The sequence below is a fragment of the Bombina bombina genome, chromosome 11, assembly GCF_027579735.1.
Source record: "Bombina bombina isolate aBomBom1 chromosome 11, aBomBom1.pri, whole genome shotgun sequence".
NCBI classification, from domain to species: Eukaryota; Metazoa; Chordata; class Amphibia; order Anura; family Bombinatoridae; genus Bombina; species Bombina bombina.
The window spans coordinates 166,779,125-166,804,586 of NC_069509.1; the positions used below are offsets into that span (position 1 = coordinate 166,779,125).

At 36.1% G+C, this 25,462-nt stretch overlaps 1 protein-coding gene across 1 annotated transcript in view; it reads right to left on the minus strand.

Moving 5' to 3' along the window:
- Positions 1-25,462, minus strand: part of LOC128641727 (uromodulin-like) — an 89,534-nt gene that overhangs the window by 24,570 nt on the left and 39,502 nt on the right. Inside the window, exons 9-10 of the mRNA XM_053694252.1 lie at positions 16,702-16,907; positions 8,536-8,690 (exon numbers count right to left, since the gene is read on the minus strand). Coding sequence (XP_053550227.1) covers positions 8,536-8,690; positions 16,702-16,907 — 361 coding nt within the window. The remainder of the gene's footprint in view (positions 1-8,535; positions 8,691-16,701; positions 16,908-25,462) is intronic.

Consider the following 25,462-nt stretch of genomic DNA (forward strand, 5'->3'; position numbering starts at 1 on the left):
TGTATTGTGTAATGAACATGATCTCGTCTTGGTTTGTTGTACTGTTGGTTGTTCTTTTGTTTTTGTTATTGTTGAATAATATATCATTTCTGTTTAACCTTTTCGTTCTTGTTAGTGCGTTATCTAAAATGTGGACCGGGTAATTCCTTTCCGTAAATCTATTGTAAATGATCTGACTTTGTTCAAGAAAGGTGTTAAAATCTGAACAATTTCTCCTAATGCGTCTGAACTGACTGTACGGTACGTTGTTAATCCAACTTCTGTGGTGGTTGCTGTGGTATTCTAAATAGCTGTTGCTATCAACATCTTTAAAAAAAGTTTTTGATGTAATGGACCAATTGGGACCCCAACTAAGTTATTGCACTAATACACTGGGAGCTAGCAGCACAATTATTACATCTTTTTGTATACACACCAAGTTTTATCTATCATTAACACATTTTCCCAGTTATATTATCAGACTCCATCAACCAGAGTGTTACTTGCAGCACCGGCCAACTAACATCAAACCTCTATAAAACCCCATTATTACTTTGAAACACATTACATATACACTTAATATTCAAACCACTTGTGATATCCACAAACCACACACCTCTGTCTCACACTGACCAGTGCATACACCTATTACATATTCGGTTTTCACACTGAACATTCACGCATCGCCTATTAGGTCACATTTTACACCTCCACATACACATACTTTTATTATAGCACTTTCACTTCTAGAATCCTAGGAGACCTTATTAGTAATTACTTTTAGTTCCACTACACACCATGCAATCCAAGGAAGAACGTAGTTCCAAAAGACTCAGTTTCAATCTTTCAAAAGATAATAACATTTCAGACATTATATTGGAAAGCAATGAAATCAAACCCATGAGGGACCTCTTCTATTTATTAGAGGAAGAACTAAACAAAGAACACAGACACTGGTGGGACCTCACAGCTCTGGAAAAATACACAGAGGTTAAATACATTCCTAGAGGTCTTAGGATTTTGAAACATTGTTCATTCAAAGACGATCCGGTACTTTTAAAAAAGTGGTATGAGGTACTCAATGAGTGCTCCTTTAGTCTAATAAAAATTCTAATAGAACACAGACGCCAACTTTATAGCCAGAGTAGTACCAATATAGAAAAAATACAAACAGACCTTAGAGTCTACCAGCAGAATCCGGATTATAATAAGATTTTGAAAGAAATTAACGAACGTACAGACAGGTTTCAGGAAAACATTGTCCAAACTAAAAATAAAAAATTACAAAGGGACCATGAAGACTACATTAATGATAGTGTATACACTTTTAACCGCAAGGCTAAATTTTCTCCAACATATGACCATCAGGAACTCAGACCAACACAACACAATAGGAGCAATAATAATTATTATAGACCTTCCCATTCCCTCCAAAACCGATCAAATTCACATCATCCCACACATCATACTCGACCTCATTACAGTACTACGCAATCTGATTTTGAACAAACAACAAATAATGAAGACCAACACAGATCCAACTGGGTTCCATCCAACAACAGAGCACAACACAATCAATATCCTACTCCTAAGGGCCCATACCAATCACACTCATACAAATCGCAACATTATCACCAATCTTCTAATAGAGATCATATGCCTTATAATAACAGAGAATTCAAATTTAGGCACAACACCAATAAGGACTCATATAACATGTCTTACCAGACAGCTCAAACATATCATCACAAAGGTACATACCAAGGAAACAATAGAAATCAAAATGGCAATTATAGATTCCAGGCTGAAAATTCCAGTAGACATGACTATAATAGTCATAATGACACAACACATCAGTCTAGACGACCAACAATCAACTCATCATCTAACCAGTTTTGGGTTAACAATGAGAACCCACATACCCCAACTACACCGTATGAACAATACGAACAACACAACAGATTCAGTCCACTCTTAACCATAAGAGATGACGAGAGTCCTAGTACCAGTAGCAATCCACCACCACCTTTTTTAGGAATAGGCCACAATACAAGAACGGAAAATTTTCCAACCAGATCAACAAAAAGACCTCTCATAACAGAAAACGAGGCAGGAGGGGCAGAGGCCTTACCGCCAAGAAAGCGGAATTATCCAGACTAGATCAGGGCCTCTTTAACTTATCATCACACACATTATCTGTAGAGGAAAAAAGAGTACTTAAAAAAGGCCTTTCCTTTTGTCCACCTAGTTCACCAAATATTTTCAATTTATTGGTTGATGTGAACAATTTCACACGAAAGCTATCCGTACAGAAGTATTTTGCAAACAAAAAACTAGTTAAAGACCAACTACACAACAATAATTTACAAATAATATTAACTGACAACATGCCGTCTGACAAATCAACACCATGTGTTATAACAAATATTGAAGACATAACTGATCACCTATTTGAAGGATATATACACACCAATGTGAAAAACAAATCTAACTTCAATCCCAATATTAGCAATAACAAATATATAGAATTATATCAAAATATGGTTCTAGAAGATTGCGAAAAATTACTAAAAACAACAGCCAAAAAAAACAATTATTCTTTTCACAGACATAAAAAAGCTTTACACAGTTTACAAAACAATCCTAATATCATCATCCGCGATGCGGACAAGGGGGGGGGCATTATCATTCAAGATTACAAAGATTACATTAAAGAAGCAGAGAGAATCCTAGGAGACGTTAACTATTACAGAATTCTACCTAGAGATCCTACCCCTATTTTCAAATTAACATATCAGAAATTAATAGATAAAGGCGCACTACAGGGCATTTTAAACAAAGAAGAAAGAGAATTTTTGAAAACAGACTATCCTAGCATAGCACATTACTACCATCTTCCAAAAATCCATAAGGACAAAAATAACCCCCCCGGTCGTCCTATCATAGCAGGGATTGGCAATCTGACCTACAATTTATCTTTTAATATTGACAAATTTTTACAGAAATTTGTTACCACACTTCCTTCTTACATTAGGGACAGCACTCATCTTTTACAATTATTACATGATCTCACTTTCACTAATGATAAAAAATTTTGGATTACATGTGATGTCAGTTCGCTTTATTCAAATATCACTCACAATTTAGGATTGTTGGCAGTTTCTCATTTTTTGGAACAGGATCCCTTTTTACCTGAGGACCAAAGAACATTCATTCTGGAATGTATTAAATACATTTTACAACATAATTATTTCTTATATTTGGATCGATATTATTTACAGACAAAGGGAACGGCCATGGGTACCAGGTTCGCCCCAAGTTTCGCGAATCTCTTCATGGGTTATTTTGAGGAGATCTATATACATCAAGCGAACCTTGGGGAGAACCTGGTATTCTATGGCCGTTACATAGACGATCTTATTCTAATTTGGAATGGCAGTTTAGAAGCAGCGGAATCATTCATAACACAACTCAACAATAACAACATGGGGATCACGTTTACAGCTAACATTCAACCAGATTCAATAGAATATTTAGATCTGATACTTAGTTGGGGTCCCAATTGGTCCATTACATCAAAAACTTTTTTTAAAGATGTTGATAGCAACAGCTATTTAGAATACCACAGCAACCACCACAGAAGTTGGATTAACAACGTACCGTACAGTCAGTTCAGACGCATTAGGAGAAATTGTTCAGATTTTAACACCTTTCTTGAACAAAGTCAGATCATTTACAATAGATTTACGGAAAGGAATTACCCGGTCCACATTTTAGATAACGCACTAACAAGAACGAAAAGGTTAAACAGAAATGATATATTATTCAACAATAACAAAAACAAAAGAACAACTAACAGTACAACAAACCAAGACGAGATCATGTTCATTACACAATACAACAACAATTTTCAAAAAATAAATCAGATAATATACAAACATTGGCATGTCATTCAAAGGGATCCGGTTTTAAGAAATATTGTACAAGATAGACCTAAGATAGTTTACAGGAGGGCTCCCACCTTGAGAAGTAAACTAGCACCAAGCAAAATAGTTAAACATATACAACACAGATCCAAGAACAACACACAAACCAAAAATGGTATATTTGGTCTACAAGGAACATACAAATGTGGAAAAACCAGTTGTAATTCGTGTCAATACATTAAACATGGTAGTAAATCTTTCAGATCCCACACCACTGGTGATACATATCCCATTCAGGGTTTTTATAACTGCAATTCTTCTTTTGTGGTATACCTATTGGAGTGTATATGCGGCCTACAATATGTAGGCCGCACCTGTAGAAAAGTCAAAACAAGGTGGGGAGAACACCTGCGTAATTGTAAAAACTGTAAGAAAACGAAAATCAAACACAGTGTGCCAAACCATTGTCTAAGAAAACATCAAGGCAATCCATACACTTTCAAATACACACCTATAGATTTCATCCCTAGGTCTGCCGATTACAATAGAACGAATAAACTCAGACAACGAGAAACTTTTTGGATTTTTAAGTTAAAAACACTTTTTCCTGATGGCTTAAATGCAAATTTAGATTTAGCAGCATTTAATTAACAACCAAACTTATGACCAACGATAGAATATATTTGCTCGAACACTCATGCAGTACACTGAACTAGTCTGAATAACGTTGATATACTGGTCACTTTAAATACATCAGAACAATTTCAACACCTTGAATTAGCCTATAGACTTATTTAGCAATAACATGAAATCGACTCCACAAATCCACTAACCAATTCTCTTTCACAAACATCAAAAACACTTTGTACAGAACAACACAAGCAAAATATTGACACTAACATCACACTAACAGCAGTCCCAATTCCCATTGGACATTATCATTGTCTGATCAACTTTGGCGTACTGGCCACATCAGATACATCAGATGCTTTTCAACTTTTTGAAATATAAATCAAAAATTAATTCCTCAAATAAAGAATACAAACAAAGATTATTTACTCAATCGACATTTTTACCCTTTTGTTCTTATTACAAAAGTTCAGACACCACAGGATCAAAATCAGCTAAACAACAAAAGGTCTACGCTATAATCACTGATTACAGATGTGTTAGACTATATACACACATAGAAACACCAGTTGTTTTATGAACATGTATGTTCGTTTTATAACATTTGCATGCAAAAGAACCTCTGTGTATTATGATCCACAGCTGGGGGTCGCACTTTATTTTAGTTATTAATTTCATTACACTAATCATTTGGGTTCATCATACGAAATCGAGCGTTGAATAAACAGAACTCGATCCATATGTTGCAATTTCTGCAATCACTTTATTCTATGTATCGATATTTAAATATCCATCTGGCCAAATGGAGTTTGGTACATATATTCTACTTACATACACACATCATTGTATTTATTTGTTTAAAATAACATTTCTGGTTCATGTCCAACACACATCACATCCTTTACACACACTCACACACGTACCATTTTTAGTTTTAAGAATAAGAAAGAAACAACATATCCCCCAAGTGAATTCAAACATTAGCTATTTAGCCAGTAGTCGATTCCATTTTAATTTTACTTTCACATTTTATTATATGAGGGTACACTCGGTTTTAACAAAATCATATTCGACTTATATTTCATTAAGATCTGCGAATCACACATTATATTGTAAACGTTTATGTAGGCACACTCTAATACATTGGTGATTATTGTAGCAGATTGTGACGGGACTCTTTAAATTGTTTTAGTTATATTTATGGGTCCTTTGGGATATATAATGCCAAGGTTAATGATGTTCACAGGTGACCAAGCCCAATTAGCATAAATGAGATACAGAGTATCCATCTACAGCCCATTGGTCCTTGCTGAAAACTATGACAACTTCCGTTTTTAATTGTATATAAGATTGTTATCTTAAGAAATTTGTATCCATTGTTTGTATGCCTGAAGAAAAGACCGGTGTAGGTCTAGAAACGCGTAGCAGTTTGTATGGATTAAATCTCTTTTATTTTATACACGGAAGTTGTCCTTTGTTCTTCTTTCGATCCTTCCTGGTAAAGGTTTCAAAGTGTTTGATCCACCGCAGTGTCTCACACATCAGCTGCACAGACGCACACCAATCAAGCGAACGCTGAGTACCACCTGTGTACAGCCTGCCTGAGGCCACCCAGTGTGCTAACCACTGAAAGTGTTAGCCTGCCTGTCAGCACCGGTTATAATACGGTGCATTTATCTCTGGTAAGCGATAACAATAATCACCTATTTGGACTTTGAGTCAACAATATTACGCTATGTGGCGCCCTCTTTTCTACTTCTAAATTACAGATACCTTCTTCCCGAAGACCAGAGGAGCCTTGCCGCCAGCACATCTGATTGCTTTACAAGATTCAGCACCATCATCTCACATGAACTAATATGGTTTGTCTTTAGACCAAAATCACTTATTATTTTTTTCAGCGCACCCCGCTCACGGTTCCCCTAGGGGTTCCCCTTTCATGACTGTTTATTGTAACTGAGGTTAGCTTTTATTTTACAGGTAAATTTGTATTTATTTTAGCTAGGTAGTTATTAAATAGTTAATAACTATTTAGTAACTATTCTACCTAGTTAAAATAAATACAAACTTAGCTGTAAAATAAAAATAAAACCTAAGCTAGCTACAATGTAACTATTAGTTATATTGTAGCTAGCTTAGGGTTTATTTTATAGGTATTTAGTTTTAAATAGGTTATTTAGGTAATGATAGTAATATTTATTTAGATTGATTTTAATTATATTTAAGTTAGGGGGTGTTAGGGTTAGGGTTAGACTTAGGTTTAGGGGTATAGTGTCAACGACGTTGGGGGCGGCAGATTAGAGGTTAATAAATGTAGGTAGGTGGCGGCAGATTAGGGGTTAATAATATTTAACTAGTGTTTGCCATGCGGGAGTGCGGCGGTTTAGGGGTTAATATGTTTATTATAGTGGTGGCGATGTCGGGGGAGGCAGATTAGGGGTTAATAAGTATAATGTAGGTGTTGGCGATGTCGAGGGCGGCAGATTAGGGGTTAATAAATGTAGGTAGGTGGCGGCAGATTAGGGGTTAATAATATTTAACTAGTGTTTGCCATGCGGGAGTGCAGCGGTTTAGGGGTTAATATGTTTATTATAGTGGTGGCGATGTCGGGGGAGGCAGATTAGGGGTTAATAAGTATAATGTAGGTGTTGGCGATGTCGAGGGCGGCAGATTATGGGTTAATAAGTGTAAAATTAGGGGTGTTTAGACTTAAGCAGCGCTGGTATTGGAGTGCGGTAAGTTAAGCAATGGAGCTTATTAACGCTGCCATTGTTCCAGCTAACGCACGCTTTTTACAAACTTGTAATAGTGGCGCTAGAAAAAAAGAGCGGTGCAATAACGTGCAAGTTATTACCGCACTGCTCATAACGCAAAACTCGTAATCTAGCCAAAACTTTTTAAAGGGACAGTCTATTGAAAAATTTTTATTGTTAAAAAGATAGATAATGTCTTTACTGCCTATTCCCCAGCTTTGCACAACCTGCATTGTTATATTAATATACTTTATAAGCTTTAAACCTCTAGATTTGTGCGTGTTTCTAAGCCACTGTAGGCCGCCTCTTATCTCAGTGTATTTTTATAGCTTTTCACAGCTAAAGAGGGCCAGCTCAAGATTTTTTGTTGCCTGGATCCGAGAATTAAATGAACATTACTGATTAGCATATCAACCTACTAGCCTTGCAGCTCACCTTACTAAGCCTGCCTACCTGCATGCAACTAATGCTTATGCACAATTGCGCAATAAGTGAGAAGGAAGTAAGGGAAAAGATTCACTTGTCCCACCTTTAATGTCACCCCTGACTGGTTCTGTGTCTTTGTGCATGATGAGGTCATGTTGCTGGTTGCCTGCGAAATTCCCCCATGGAGACAGAGGAAATAAAATGTCTGGGTCTGAGAGTGACTGACTCAGTCACTGAAGTGCTGCCGCTTGTCAAGTGCTGCCTGGGTCCATTGGACCCACTTTGTCCCATGGTTGAGCCGGCCCTGCAGCTAGACAATGCTAGTTTGTGTATGCCATATAGGTCATTTTGTGCTCATTCCTGTGAAGCTATTCTTGAGTCAGCACTAATTAGCTAAAATGCAAGTCTGTAAATAGCACTGAGATAGGGGGCAGTTTGCAGAGATTTAGATACAAGGTAATAACAGAGGTAAAAAGTGTATTAATATAACTGTGTTGGTTCAGCAAAACTGGGGAATGGTTTCAACAAATTAAACCAAGATAAAGAGGTCAATTTGGAACTTAGAAAGTTGTATTTTTTAATATTGTACCTTCTGTTTGAATAACAAAAACACTGGAAATTATTTATTTAAATATACTGAGAAGCATTTTATCCATATTTGTTTTTAATTTGGTTTGTCAGATATGTTAACCATCTGCAGTATAAAATTTCTATATTTACAAACAATCTTATAAGCCGTTATAAAAAATGTATCTCAGCAATTCAATGATATTTATATAAAACTACAGATGCACATTGTACAGTTAAAGAATATGATAAACCTTATAATGGGCTTCAAAGCTGCCTGAAGAGAAAGTATCATATCCAGGGGGTACACGCAGGAATAGTGAACGTAGACCTCTTCCCTCACAATAATCTGATCGGGGTCCGGTGGTAAATAAATGGTGTTGCTATATTTGGCATGTGTGGCATTTTTCTAAATGAAAACATAAAAATAACATATACTGTTTAAAACAAAACAAAAATAGTTTAGTATGTTTCTCCTGAAATACCTCAAAGGGTAAAGCCTTGATTTTGAGTGGCGCACTAACAGTTGCGTACAGACGAAAAGTGGTTTATTGGGACTGTTAACGCTTGTTGAGTTTTTCACTCGTATTACAAATTGAAAGTAAATGTGATTGCTTGAGCGCAAATGAAGGTAACGTGCATTGGGTAAGCGCAACCTCAGAGCTCTGGTTAACTGTTTTGCAAAACAAAAATGTCTCACAAAAGACATAAAAAATACATTACAAAGTACAGTTGCACTCATACACACACCATGTAATAAAATTATTAAAAATATTGCACAAAAATGTTATAAGGGCTCAAAAAAAAAAAGACTTTAAGATTAAGATACTTACATATACATGTCTAAAGGTGTATATGTATGTACAGGGCCGCCATCAGGGGGTGACAGGGGTGACTCCTGTCAGGGTCCCAATGGGCCAGGGAGGCCCCATGAGCCACCAGTGTTTTTTTTTTACATTTTGGCAGCCACCAGTGGGTACTACAGCAGAGTGCTAATTGAGCATGGGAATTGTTATTACAAGGAGTAAAGTATTAGCATTTGAGAGGATTTCTGAGTGTGCACTAAACCACTATGCACATACACATTGTCTGTTCCTTTTTAGGACATTTTGACCTTACTACTGATTATTCACATCTTTCTACAGACTTTGAGACTAACAAGACCTTTCCGGAAGTCACCAATCCACCATTTAACCTTTAAATTATTGTTTAGGCAGTTCAGGGCCCTTCCTTTCAGCCACTGCATGCTGTTGTCATCATTTAGTTGGCATCTTCCTTTACAAAAAGATAATCAGAACTCCATATTTTGTTTTCTAAATCTCATTTTTTCACAAAACTGTAGTTTACCTCATTACTTGTCAGGTCAATGTAAACAAGTGCTGAGTGTCTATTTGGGTGTCTGTGTCTGAGTGTGTTTCTTTGCGTGTCTGCTAGAGTGTCTATATGTGAATCCTTATGTGTGAGTGTGTGTGTGTGTTTCAGTGTATGAGTGTGTGTGTGTGTGTGTGTGTGTGTATGTTACTACCTTTACAACAATTCCAATTTAAATAGACACTCAAGAATAAAGTGCATATACGTTTTAGTCACTTGGTCAAAAATTGCACGTCAAAGGAGGGGGGGGGGCCCTGATCAATGGTTAAGTCAGGGGCCCCAAAATTTCTAGTGGTGGCCCTGTGTATGTATGTATATATATATATATATATATATATATATATATATATATATATATATATATATATATATATATATATATATACGTATATAAATGTCTATATATGTGTACATATGTACAAATGTATTTATATGTGTATTTATGTATTTACAGACATATATACACATATAAAAACATAAATACATAAGTACACATATAGACATATATAAGTGCTTTGGAGCCCTTTGCAGTTAAGTATTTGAAAACATGAAAAAACATATTTATGCAATATTCATATTTAATAAAAGTTTTAACTGTGTATTTACTGTAAATATTTTACATTCCAATGTTCTGCACATAGGGGAATATGTTCCAAATATTTCTAAATATATTTTCTTATACCTATCTGAAGGTATCTATACCTATATATAATTAATTTTATATATATATATATATATATATATATATATATATATATATAAATATACATTTGTGCAAAAAAAATATCATATATATATATATATAAGTTCAAGAAAAGACAGCACTCACCTGTATTTAGCAAAGTAAAAATTAGCTTTTAATGTTTCATTTTAAAAAACAAAGGGAGATTCTATGACGTTTCGGTGCTGTACTGGCACCTTTATCAAATGTTCCCAAAGTAGAGACAGTCCCGAAGTTAGTTCATCCTCAGTGTGATGTCCCACAGAAGAAAGTGTAAAAACAATACAGCTACAGTTTAATTATAGGAAATCCAGAGAGGGAACAAAAAAACAGCGCTCCAATCGCTCAAGTGATCAAGTGCGTGAAGCACGAAACGTTTGCTGTTTTTTGCACCTGTTCTTTTACTTGTATTTTGCACAATTGTGCTGACCACTTTTTACATATTTTGCATGTTTTTAATCATGTTGGAATAAAGCTGAACTTTTAACTTTTTTCTGGGCTTGGAGCGCTGTTTTTTTGTTCCCTCTCTGGATTTCCTGTGAACATGGGTGTGTGTGCAGACACACAGGGAACTATGGCTGCCGTCTGGAATCTACTATAAAAGATAGAGTTATCCCACTGTGATAATTAACTTTATACCCTCTCTCTATTTTGTGCCTAACTCACACCTTTTAAGAATAATCTAACTACCCCAAGGGTGCTCCGTTGTACAGGTTTGTTTGTTACTTTACAGTTTATTTATACCCTTCACAAATGATACAATTCCAAAAACCTGAATCGTGAAAGCGTTGCCTACGTGCACGTCCTCTTGCTACGTGGCATGTCCCAATAGGTCAGCATATTCCACCTAAGGCTTCCCCTTCAGTTAGCGTAGTAAACCACATGGCTAATTTGCATAGCTGATGACGCGGTGATGTGTTAATGCCCCTCTACAAGCGTGGTGAAGTATCATTCGTGTGCTTCTAAATGGAAAACGGATATCCAACACATGATGAAAAAGCAACTATGTTGCATATAGGCAATTTTGCTCAGTATCATGTTCCACATCTAGCAGATGATTCCGTTATTCAGACATACCAGGCTTCCGATGTTCAGCACCCGAGAGGAGCATAGGTTACTTGACTCGTAGATGTATCACGCCCACTAATGGACGACATCAAAGGGAAGTGTACTTGTCACCATTAACTGTAGAATACTGGATGAGAGATGTCAAACGCACGGTCATAAGCACTAACAGTTCCTCCAGGAGAGCTTGCTCCATCTTCATGCCCCACATATCGCGGGTGACACCATAACGTCAGGATCAATATAAAGAATATGTCCCTCTTTGTTCCCTGTTTTACGTTGGGAAAACCACTACTTCCTTTAAGGATAGAATGGCAAACCACAGATTCTCTATAAGGGAAGCATTAAAAAATGGCAAATCTGACCTGCCAGTGGCACGCCACTTTGCCACACAGAAACACAATTTGTCCAGTCTACGCAGCATGATCATTGACCATATTCCCCCACAAAAGAGGGGTGGAGATCGTGCAAAGATCGTACTCCAATTGGAATCCAGGTGGATGTACATGTTGGACACAGTATCCCCCAAAGGTCTAAATATTAAATTGGACTTTGGACCATTTCTTGGTTAAATACAGATGATATTGGCCATATAACTTCAGACCACCTGTTTTCTTACATTTGATACTATGTGCAATTATCATCACATCATCTGAGCAGTCTACAGTTTTTAATCTTCAAGACACAATCTTTTTTGTGATGTTGATATCATTATATTGTGTCTTAAAACCCTTCATCACGTAATTTTAATTTTCAAACACCTGTCATGTAAAAAGCCATTCAGTATCTCATCTCAAACTCCTTAAGGATTTTGTCACTAAGGCTACAAGGAGGGACATATTCTTTATATTGATCCTGACGTTATGGTGTCAACTGCGATATGTGGGGCACGAAGATGGAGCAAGCTCTCCTGGAGGCACTGTTAATGCTTATGACGTGCGTTTGACACCTCTCATCCAGTATTCTACAGTTAATGGTGACAAGTACACTCCTCTTTGATGACGTCCATTAGTGGGCGTGATACATCTACGAGTCAAGTAACCTATGCTCCTCTCGGGTGCTGAACATCGGAAGCCTGGTATGTCTGAATAACGGAATCATCCGCTAGATGTGGAACATGATACTGAGCAAAATTGCCTATATGCAACATAGTTGCTTTTTCATCATGTATTGGATATCCGTTTTCCATTTAGAAGCACACGAATGATACTTCACCACGCTTGTCGAGGGGCGTTAACACATCACCGCGTCATCAGCTATGCAAATTAGCCATGCGGTTAACTACATTAACTGAAGGGGAAACCTTAGGTGGAATATGCTGACCTATTGGGACATGCCACGTAGCAAGAGGATGTGCACGTAGGCAACGCTTTCACGATTCAGGTGTTTGGAATTATATCATTTGTGAAGGGTATAAATGAACTGCAGCTGTATTGTTTTTACACTTTCTTCTGTGGGACATCACACTGAGGATGAACTAACTTTGGGACTGTCTCTACTTTGGGAACATTTGATAAAGGTGCCAGTACAGCACCGAAACGTCATAGAATCTCCCTTTCTTTTTTAAAATGAAACATTAAAGGCTAATTTTTACTTTGCTAAATACCGGTGAGTGTTGTCTTTTCTTGAACGTTTGTATTATTTTTCGACATATGCAACCCGGCAGTTGTTATTTTGTGCATAGGAGTGCAATACCTTTGGGAACTTTATATATATATACAATTGTATTTATGAATAAATAGAACATATTCTGCTATGTAGAGAACATTGGAATGTGAAATATTCATATTTTCATGTCGGATTTAGCACACTTAAAAATATGGGATTGTGTTAGGTTTTTTCCACTATTTTGCTCAATTGACTTCTATGAGGGGAAATAATATTGCGCAATATTTTAAGTTCATCTTTTTACACTTGTCGGCTTAGTGTGCAAGTGAAACCTGTTTACTTTTAACTCATAATATGAGCACAACCTGAAGCACACAAAACGCTTACTTCTTGCACAGATATATAACTGACAGAGCAGTTGCAAGGTCATGTGGTCTGGTGTGATTTTTGATTGACAGAGAGGTTGCAAGGATATGAGGTCTGGTGTGATATATGACTTACAGAGGGACTGAATGGTCATGTAATCTGGTGTGATATATGTATACCTATGTATTTATGTTGTTATTTGTGTTTATATGAATTTACAGACATATATACACATATAAACACATAAATATATATGCATACATATATATATATATACATATATATATATATATATATATATATATATATATATATATATATATATATATATATATATATATAAGTGCATTGGAGCCCTTTGCAGTTACAGTGGGTATTGAAAAGAATCACCACCCTTGAAAATAATCACATGTTGTTGCTTTGCAGCCTGAAATATAAACAGAGAGAGATTTTGTTTATGCAGTTGTAATTACTCAGTGCAACTTATAACATCCATGTGAAAGATATAACACTAACATGTCAGGCAAAAATAAAGACAATTCAAAAACAGAATCACTGAGTTGGAAAAATGATCACCCCCTCCTAAAATTATTTGTAAACTCAATCAGGTGTAGCTAATCACCATCTCAATGACACACACAAAGCCATTTGACCTTTAACTGTGATCAGCTGTGGGCATATTGATTAGCTTAACATGAAAAGAGCTTTCCTGGAGCACCTTAGTCCCTGGTAGCCCTACTGAAGCAAACAATCAACTATTGGTGGCAAGGCGCTGTCAAAAGATCTCCGGGATAAAAGTTTGGACAGGCACAAGTCAGGAGATGGATACAAGAAAATATCATAGGATTTATCAATGCCTAGAAGCACAGTGAAAACTATTATTAATACGTGGAAAGTGTTTGGTACAACACAGACCATCTCTGAATCAGGATGTCGCTCCAAACTGGATGAAAGAGCCAAGAGGAAACTGGTCAGAGAGGCTACAAAGAGGCCCACAGCAACTCTGAAGCAGTTGCAGGAATTTATGACAAATATCCACAAATGTGGCTTGCATGGGAGGGTTGCAAGAAAAAAGCCACTCCTACAGACAGGCCACATGTAGTCACAATTGAGCTTTGCCATAACACACGTAGCAGATTCTGAGGCCACATAAAAAAGGTGTTAGGGTCAGATGAGACTAAAATTTAATTATTTGGCCTCAACACCAAATGATATGTCTGGAGGAAATCCAATACAGCTCACCATCCAAATAACACCATACCTACAGTAAAGCATAGAGGTGGTAATATCCTGTTATAGGGATGTTTCTCTGCAGCAGGCACTGGAGCACTTGTTAGGATAGAGGGAATAATGGATGGGGCAAAATAGCGTCAAATTCTTGAGGAAAAGCTGCTGCCCTCTGCCAGGAAGTTGTCAATGGGAAGAAGGTTTATCTTCCAACATAACAATGACCCAAAGCACACAGCAAAAATGACCACACAGTGGTTGAAGGAGAAAAAGGTGAATGTCCTTGCATGGCCTAGTCAGAGCCCAGACTTAAATCCCATTGAATATCTATCTGTGGCATAACTTGAAGACTGCAGTCCACAAATGGTCACCGTCAAATGTAACTGAACTGGAGCAGTTCTGCAAAGAAGAGTGGGCACATATTGCACAGTCTAGATGTGCAAAGTCAGCAGAGACATATCCCAACAGACTTAAAGGGCCATAATACCCAAATGTTTAAACACTTGAAAGTGATGCAGTATAGCTGTAAAAAGCTGACTAGAAAATATCACCTGAACATCTCTATGTAAAAAAGAAAGATATTTTACCTCAAAAGTTCCTCAGTAGCCTCCTCCCATTGTAAAGGATTTCTAAGCAGCATTTTAGTATGTCTGTCCTAGGACAGCTTAGGGGATGAGCCTCGTGAACTCTCATATTATTTCACCAATCAGGTAAAGGAAGCTTACTATGAAATCTCATGAGAGTTAAGTCAAATCTCATGAGATCACAGTAAGAGTTCATGACCTCAGCACTGCTGATGCTGATTGGCTGCTGTTCATTTCTTCATTTTTTTTTTATTTTTACCTGCAGCTGGGAGCAGGTGAAGTTTAACGTTTTACACAGAACTTACTCGCTGAGCTGAGGAGATTGTGAGGTAAAATATCTTCCTTTTTTACATAGAGATGCTCAGGTGATATTTTCCTGTCAGCTTTTTACAGTTATACTGCATCAGTTTCAAGTGATTTAGCATATGAGTATTATGTCCCTTTAAGGCTGTAATAAAAGCAAAAGGTGGTTCAACAAAATACTGACACAAGGGGGTGATCATTTTTCCAAATCAGTGATTCTGTTTTTGAATGGTCTTTATATTTGTCTGACATTCTGTGCTATATCTTACACTTGGATGTTAAAAGTTGCACTGAGTACCTCTTGCGAATACATTTTACTGTGCTGAATATGATTTAATATTTGACATGACGGTATTCAAGTTTCATTGTATTTTTGTATACCTATCCTGTAATGTCCTCAAAAAAAAAAAGTTGCACTGAGTAATTACAACTGGATAAACAAAAACTGTGTCTGTCTTTATTTCAGGCTGCAAAGCAACAAAATGTGATTATTTTCAAGGGTGTTGATTCTCTTCAATACCCACTGTAAATAGATAAAAACATGAAAAAAAAGAAACTTAGGCAATATTCATGTTTGATGAAGTGTTATAGTGTGTATTTACTGTAAATATTTCACTTTTCAATGTTCTTCACATATCAGAGTATATTCTATGTATTTCTAAATAGATATTCATATATATATATATATATATATATATATATATATATATATATATATATATATATATATATATATATATATATAGGTATAGATATATATTTTAACAAAAAGCCGTCAGATATATGTAGAAATATGTATTTATGAATAAATAGAACATATTCTGTTATGTGAAGAACATTGGAATATAAAATATTCATATTTTCCTGTCGGGTTGGCGCACATGAGAATATGGGTTCAGGTTAGCGCACAAGTGGGATGTTAGATTTTTTCCACTTTTTTTCTCCATTGACTTCTACGGGGAAATAGATTATCACCCAGCTAATATTCTAACTTCGGATTTTTTCGTGCATCGGGTTAGCTCACGAGCAACAACTTTTTACTTTCAACTTGTAATATGAGCACATAACTCGACACGCACAAAAAGTTTACTTCCAGTGCAGTTAGTGCACAAGTAAAAGTGCTAATAAGCGATCCACTCGTAATCTGACCCTTAGTGTTTTGGAATAAAACTTACAGTTAAAGTATTTCCACACATTCCTGATTGTAGAGGGGATGCTACAGACACAAGGCTGCCATTGCTTTCCAGGTATCCGACACAATGCCTGTCGATGAGGTGGATGTTCTCAGCGTCCAGGTCAAATGTCCTGAGCTCACATGCTCGAAATGTCACTCTAATCTCTGACTTTCCACATGTAAGTGTAGGCCGTAAGTCTTTAGAATCTTCAACAAAATAAAATATCAATAGATTTGTGTAAGGAATTGAAAACTTTTCAATTTTTTGAAACACAAATTATTAATTAAAAACAAAGTTTTAATTTGAACTGCTAATGTATTAACTATTAATGAAATAGTTAATACATTAGCAGTTCAAATTAAAACTTTGTTTTTAGACAACACATATATATATATATATATAAAATGTATATATATATATATATATATATATATATATATATATATATATCAATACAAATTCTAAGTAAAACACAGATACCTTATTACAAACTGTGCACTTCAAGACAAGGATAAAATTGTTACAAAGTTTAAAAAAGATCTAATACAGTCTTAAATCCTTTCCAGATTAAAAAAAAAAGTCTGTCGAGCGTTATCAGGATAAAAAAAAGTCCTCATATATATATATATATATCTGGTAGGTCTCCTCAAAAGGGCTTTAGCATTAAGCCGGCTGCTTCTGAAACCTGATGGCCAATTCAGGTAAAACACATGTGAATCTAAAAAGAAAAAAAGAAAAGGAAGCGCAAAAAATAAACCTCCTCTTAGTGTAGAAAATGTAATAAAATGAATAGCACATGAAACACCACACAGTGAATAAGCCCCATTTTTTTAGAACTACTCACAAAATATAACCTCAGACATGTGTGGTTTGTGCAGCATATAATAGGAGCGGGAAACCCTCGGAATATCTGTCCACTGTAATTCTGCTTTGAGGTAAGAGACTGTCTCTTCTGCACCCAACACTAACATTATCCCAGAGCCAATGGACACTGGTCCTCACTTCAGCATGTAGAGGTGTAATACAAAACATGCTTGTACTCCTCACATTTTGTGATGTTGTGGAGGGGACGTGAACTTGCGTGTTTCTTGGATATAACTTAACTTCATCAGAGGCTTTAAATGCCCTCCCTTCTTATTGCTAATTTATACTTTTGCAGCCGTCTTTGGGTCAATCCCCTCCACTTTCATTCATAATGATAAAAACCATTATAGTAAAACATATGTTTGCCTCACATAATTGTATAACATTTATAAACCACAAGGTTATTCGCAAAGACTTCATATGTTAGGAACATAGTAAGATAACAATGTATACAGTATAAAAAAATGTATGCTATAACTAATTGTAACTGTTGAAACTGTCCATATTTTATATTTTGAATCATTTTTCTGGTGGTGACAGTTTGAAACATGTAAATATCTGTCTGAGTCTGTATCCATTCTATATAATGTAATAGTTATCTTATTGCTTCCATATGGTAAAACAACATCTATGCGTTAGTTATCTTATTGCTTCCATGTGTTAGAGCAACATATAAAAATTAAATCATATCCATATCTGTGTTACTAGTGAATTTCAGATTCATATTGTTATTCCAAATACAAATGTTTTCCCAGAAGCCCATATACAAATTGGCATAATTGGGGGCAATACATGTCCCCTTTGCTGTACCGCCAATTTGAAAAATAAATTCCCCCTCAAACAAGAAATAATTAATTTTCAAAATAAACTCTATTGATTCGAGTATGAGTTTATCTTGGAATTTGAGTAAATTATCATGTTTTTCCAGGAAAAACATTACACTTCTCATTCCCTCCTCATGAGGAATACACATATATAAAGATGTCACATCTAATGTTAACCATCTATAACTACTTTTCCATTCTACTTAATTTATTTTAAAAGGTGTGGAGTATATCTAATGTATGATTCCAAATTTCTAGTGTATGATTCCAAATTAAGCAACATTGGCTTTATAAAATAACCTACATACTGAGAAAAATTACAGGTGAGAGATTATATCCCATAAATGCTGGGTCACCCTGGAGGATTCTTTAAACTCATGAATTTTTGGCAAGTAATACAAAATTGGCATTTTACATTCATGTGCTATTCATTTTTTGCTCCACTTAGAGGATTTTGTTTTGTGCACTTCCTTTTCTTTTTCCTTTTTAGATTCACATGTGTGTCACCTGAATTGGCTTTCAAATTTTGGAAGCAGCCGGCTCCTTATTTGTGGATTATTATAGTTATTTTTTACCTTTGTAACAATTTTATCCTTGTTTTGAAGTGTACAGTTTGTGATAAGGCATCTGTGTTTTACCAAACATTTTTATTGATTATTTATGTTGCTGTGGTACCAGACAGTAGCACTCATTTATCTAACTATGTCTAATTTTCATTATGGAAATTATTTTAATCCATTAGATAAAGAAAGTGTGTCCTCTCTTGAGGAAGAAGTCCCTACTACTGATTGTATAAACGTGCTATTTTTGCTGATATTGAGTATCATGCCGAGTGGGAACAATACATGACTAATTATTCCAAATATAGAGGCTGTAAATTAGAAAAAGTAACAAAATAGATTAATAAAATCAGAAATGATTTAGAAAAATACAAACATGATGCTATTTATGAAAAATTAAAGAGATAAAGCAAAAAGTTAAAATATAGGAGAATTAAATAATAATCGCCTAGATTTAGAGTTCTGCGGTAGCCGTCAAAAGCAGCGTTAAGGGCTCCTAACGTTGCTTTTGGCCGCCCGCTGGTATTTAGAGTCGTGTAGGTAAAGGTCTAACGCTCACTTTCAAGCCGCGACTTTTCCATACTGCAGATCCCGTTACGCCAATTGCGTATCCTATCTTTTCAATGGGATTTTCCTAACGCCGGTATTTAGAGTCTTGGCTGAAGTGAGCAGTAGACCCTCTACCGACAAGACTCCAGCCGCAAAAAAAGTCAGTAGTTAAGAGCATTCTGGGCTAACGCCGGTTTATAAAGTTCTTAACTACTGTGCTCTAAAGTACACTAACACCCATAAACTACCTATGAACCCCTAAACCTAGGTCCCCCCCACATCGCCGCCACTATAATAATTTTTTTAACCCCTAATCTGCCGACCGCACACCGCCACCACCTACATTATCCCTATGAACCCCTAATCTGCTGCCCCTAACATCGCCGACACCTATATAATATTTATTAACCCCTAATCTGCCCCCCCAACATCGCCGCTACCTAACTACACTTATTAACTCCTAATCTGCTGACCGGACCTCGCCGCTACTCTAATAAATGTATTAACCCCTAAAGCTAAGTCTAACCCTAACAACCCCTTAACTTAAATATAATTTTAATCTAACAAAATAAATTAAATCTTATTAACTAAAGTATTCCTATTTAAAACTAAATACTTACCTGTAAAATAAACCCTAATATAGCTACAATGTAACGAATAATTATATTGTAGCTATTTTAGGATTTATATTTATTTTACAGGAATGCTCTTAACTACTGACTTTTTTTGCGGCTGGAGTCTTGTCGGTAGAGGGTCTACTGCTCACTTCAGCCAAGACTCTAAATACCGGCGTTAGGAAAATCCCATTGAAAAGATAGGATACGCAATTGGAGTAACGGGATCTGCAGTATGGAAAAGTCGCGGCTTGAAAGTGAGCGTTAGACCTTTACCTACACGACTCTAAATACCAGCGGGCGGCCAAAAGCAACGTTAGGAGCCCTTAACGCTGCTTTTGACGGCTACCGCAGAACTCTAAATCTAGGCGATTATTATTTAATTCTCCTATATTTTAACTTTTTGCTTTATCTCTTTAATTTTTCATAAATAGCATCATGTTTGTATTTTTCTAAATCATTTCTGATTTTATTAATCTATTTTGTTACTTTTTCTAATTTACAGCCTCTATATTTGGAATAATTAGTCATGTATTGTTCCCACTCGGCATGATACTCAATATCAGCAAAAATAGCACGTTTATACAATCAGTAGTAGGGACTTCTTCCTCAAGAGAGGACACACTTTCTTTATCTAATGGATTAAAATAATTTCCATAATGAAAATTAGACATAGTTAGATAAATGAGTGCTACTGTCTGGTACCACAGCAACATAAATAATCAATAAAAATGTTTGGTAAAACACAGATGCCTTATCACAAACTGTACACTTCAAAACAAGGATAAAATTATTTTAACTAGGTACAATAGCTATTAAATAGTTATTTACTATTTAATAGATACCTAGTTAAAATAATTACAAAGTTACAAAGTTACCTGTAAAATAAGTTACCTGTAAAATAAATCCTAAAATAAATCCTAACCTAAATAAATCCTAACCTAAGTTACAATTTAACCTAACACTACACTATCAATAAATTAATTAAATAAATTACCTACAATATAGTTTGCCGGCGAATAGTTCCCGGCGAACATAGCATGCTCGCGTTCGCCGCGGCGGGCGAACATATGCAATGTTTGATCCGCCCCCTATTCGTCATCATTGAGTAATACTTTGACCCTCTACCTCACAGTCAGAAGACACATTCCAGCCAATCAGCAGCAGACACTCCCTCCCAGACCCTCCTACCTCCTGGACAGCATCCATTTTAGATTCATTTGGAAGCTGCATTCTTAGGGAGAGGAGGGACAGTGTAGCTGCTGCTGATTAATAGGGAAATCTATAGCTAGGCTAGTGTATTCAGTGTCTACTACAGTCCTGAAGGACTCATCTGATCTCTGCTGTAAGGACAGCACCCCAAAAAGCCCTTTATAGGGCTGCTTTTTATTTTCCTGTGTAATCTAATTGCAGTTGCCTGCCTGCCAGCGTGTGTGTCAGGCTCACAGCGTATACTGTGCCCACTTGCCCAGTGCCACCACTCATATCTGGTGTAACAGTAGTGTAAATTAAAAAAAAAAAAACTTTTTTGACTGTGAAACATCAGTCTGCTTGAGTAATCTAATTGCAGTTGCCTGCCTACCTGCCTGCCAGTGTGTGTGCCAGGCCCATTTGCCCAGTGCCACCACTCATATCTGGTGTAACAGTAGTGTAAATTTAAAAAAAAAAACTTTTTGACTGTGAAACATCAGTCTGCTAGTGTAATCTAATTGCAGTGGCCTGCCTGCCAGTGTGTGTGCAAGGACCACTTGCCCAGTGCCACCACTCATATCTGGTGTAACAGTAGTTTAAATTTAAAAAAAAAAACTTTTTGACTGTGAAACATCAGTCTGCTAGTGTAATCTAATTGCAGTTGCCTGCCTGCCAGCGTGTGTGCCAGGCCCACTTGCTCAGTTCCACCACTCATATCTGGTGTAACAGTAGTGTAAATTTAAAAAAAAAAATTTTGACTGTGAAACATCAGTCTGCTAGTGTAATCTAATTGCAGTTGCCTGCCTGCCAGCGTGTGTGCCAGGCTCACAGCGTATACTGTGCCCACTTGCCCAGTGCCACCACTCATATCTTGTTTAGTAGTAGTGTAAGTGTACATTTAAAAAATAAAAAAGTTTTTGGACTGTGAAACATCAGTCTTCTTTTTTGTGTCAGGCTCACAGAGTATACTGTGCCCACTTGCCCAGTGCCACCACTAATATCTTATTTAATAGTAGTGTAAGTGTACATTTAAACAAATAAAAACTTTTTGGACTGTGAAACATCATTCTGCTTTTTTGTGTCAGGCTCACAGCGTATACTGTGCCCACTTGCCCAGTGGCACCACTCATATCTTGTTTAATAGTAGTGTAAGTGTACATTTAAAAAAAATGACAGGCAGAGGCAGGCCACCCCGCAGATGCCGTCATGGTCGTGGTGCTGTGATTCCCTTTGGCCCTAGAATAATGCCCAGTGTTCAGAGGCCACGTACCATGAACTCGAAAAGTTCTGAGGACAGAGTTGACTTTTTAACACAGGACACCTAATCTTCTATAGCTTCCGCTCCGAACCTTGACGCACCATCCTCCTCCAGCTTAGCTTCGGGCAGCACCTCTCAAGTTACCACTCGCCCGCCTGCCGCCACCACCAACACTAGCACCACAGCCGCTTCACTTGATCTGTCAGAGGAGTTATTTACACATCAGTTGGAAGAAATGAGTGATGCGCAACCATTATTGCCAGAGGATGTAGATAACAGGGATATGTCTCAGTCAGGCAGCATTACACACATGGACGTACGGTGTGATGATGATGATGATGTTGTACCCACTGCGGGAGTTTGGTCTGTCATTGTGAAGTGGGCGTAACCCTTACACTACCTGATTGATACAACATCATAGAGAAGTATTGCACTCACAGCGCTTAAAGGACCAATAGCTCCTGTCTAGGGTGGGCCCCCACTGCCCACAAGAATAAATACTGTTGGATATGGGTTTGGACAGGAGCGCCAGTAAAGTCAAGGTCTGGTGTGTGTGTGAAGAATGTGTTCATACTAATATAGATAGAACCCTTAAATAAGGGCTAAATTCCTATGATTAACTGCAGAGACTATAATACTTATAGAACAATGTGGATAAAAGTTATAATCACAATTTTAATACAGACATAAATTAAATAGCTAAACACGGATCCAAGGTATATAAAAACATATAAGCTTAAAAACAATATAAAATAATGATATGTAAAATTCAAGGGAAAAATGTCCCTCCAGGAACAAAATGTCCCAAATCTTGGTAACTGATAAAATGTAATAGTGGCAGTACCGTTATATTATTATGGGTATGAGAGTGGTACACAGAGAGTGGTAGATGTTTGTTAGACTTAACTACCCTCTACTCCATAGGGATTGAGTCTATCCAAATGGGTGATACAAAAAATTGGTAGAATAGTGTCTACCAATGTAGTAGATACATTATTAACAGATAGAAAAGCAACAGAACATATAATTCACATGTGAAGAAAAACAAAAAATGAGAGAGGGTGATCAAAAAATTCAACTAGTGTGTACACAAGCTAGTGTTGATCAAAAAAATAATAAAAATGTTGACACAAAAAAGCTGACTGACAAATCACTCAGTGAGTGGTGTGTGAAAATGATATGTGACAAAAAAGTGAAAAATGTGTAAGAACAAAAAAGAGTTGAAAAATATGTCAAGTGTAAAACGTTACAGATAAGTAAACATATGTATATTCTTGACAGTGTCCTAATCAAAAATAAAATAATAATAATACAAACTATTGTCCATAAACATCAGATGGTGGTGACATTATGGTGATCCTGATGAAAAAGTGTGTCCAAAGCATATAGTGAAAGTTAATAGTTCCAATGAACAGTTCAAATCCTCCAATTAATCCAATAAGTAAAAAACAGTTCCAAACCTTGAGGACAAGGCAAAGAAAAAATTAAAATACCAATGTGAAAAAATTGATATAAAAATAAAAAATAAAAATAAAAATAGAAGCTGGGAAATCCTCAAAACCTAAGGACAGAAAAAATAACATAGTATAATATTGCTTAAATATAAATGAATCAAGAAATATAGCTCACCATATAGTTGCCAACGCGTTTCGGCCCTCAGTTTGGGCCTTTCTCAAGACTAGTATATGGCTAGGTGAGCACGGTCTTATATATCTGTATGCTACCAATCAGATTATACTTCAAATGGCGCCAAAAAAGTAACTATTGACATCGGAAGTACTTTACCGGAAGTATCAGTTTAAACCCGGATATAGTGTCTTTGGTTTTATAAACAAGGCTATATGTGGTATAAACACTAGTTTATTCAATTTGCTTGTTGCCAAAATAATCAGCAGATATGTGTGTTGTTTGTTTTTACCATCTATAGAACTCTTACTTTTTTGGCGCCATTTGAAGTATAATCTGATTGGTAGCATACAGATATATAAGACCGTGCTCACCTAACCATATACTAGTCTTGAGAAAAGCCCAAACTGAGGGCCGAAACGCGTTGGCAACTATATGGTGCTATATTTCTTGATTCATTTATAATTAAGCAATATTATACTATGTTATTTTTTTCTGTCCTTAGGTTTTGAGGATTTCCCAGCTTCTATTTTTATTTTTATTTTTTATTTTTATGTCAATTTTTTCACATTGGTATTTTAATTTTTTCTTTGCCTTGTCCTCAAGGTTTGGAACTGTTTTTTACTTATTGGATTAATTGGAGGATTTGAACTGTTCATTGGAACTATTAACTTTCACTATATGCTTTGGACACACTTTTTCATCAGGATCACCATAATGTCACCACCATCTGATGTTTATGGACAATAGTTTGTATTATTATTATTTTATTTTTGATTAGGACACTGTCAAGAATATACATATGTTTACTTATCTGTAACGTTTTACACTTGACATATTTTTCAACTCTTTTTTGTTCTTACACATTTTTCACTTTTTTGTCACATATCATTTTCACACACCACTCACTGAGTGATTTGTCAATCAGCTTTTTTGTGTCAACATTTTTATTATTTTTTTGATCAACACTAGCTTGTGTACACACTAGTTGAATTTTTTGATCACCCTCTCTCATTTTTTGTTTTACTTCACATGTGAATTATATGTTCTGTTGCTTTTCTATCTGTTAATAATGTATCTACTACATTGGTAGACACTATTCTACCAATTTTTTGTATCACCCATTTGGATAGACTCAATCCCTATGGAGTAGAGGGTAGTTAAGTCTAACAAACATCTACCACTCTCTGTGTACCACTCTCATACCCATAATAATATAACGGTACTGCCACTATTACATTTTATCAGTTACCAAGATTTGGGACATTTTGTTCC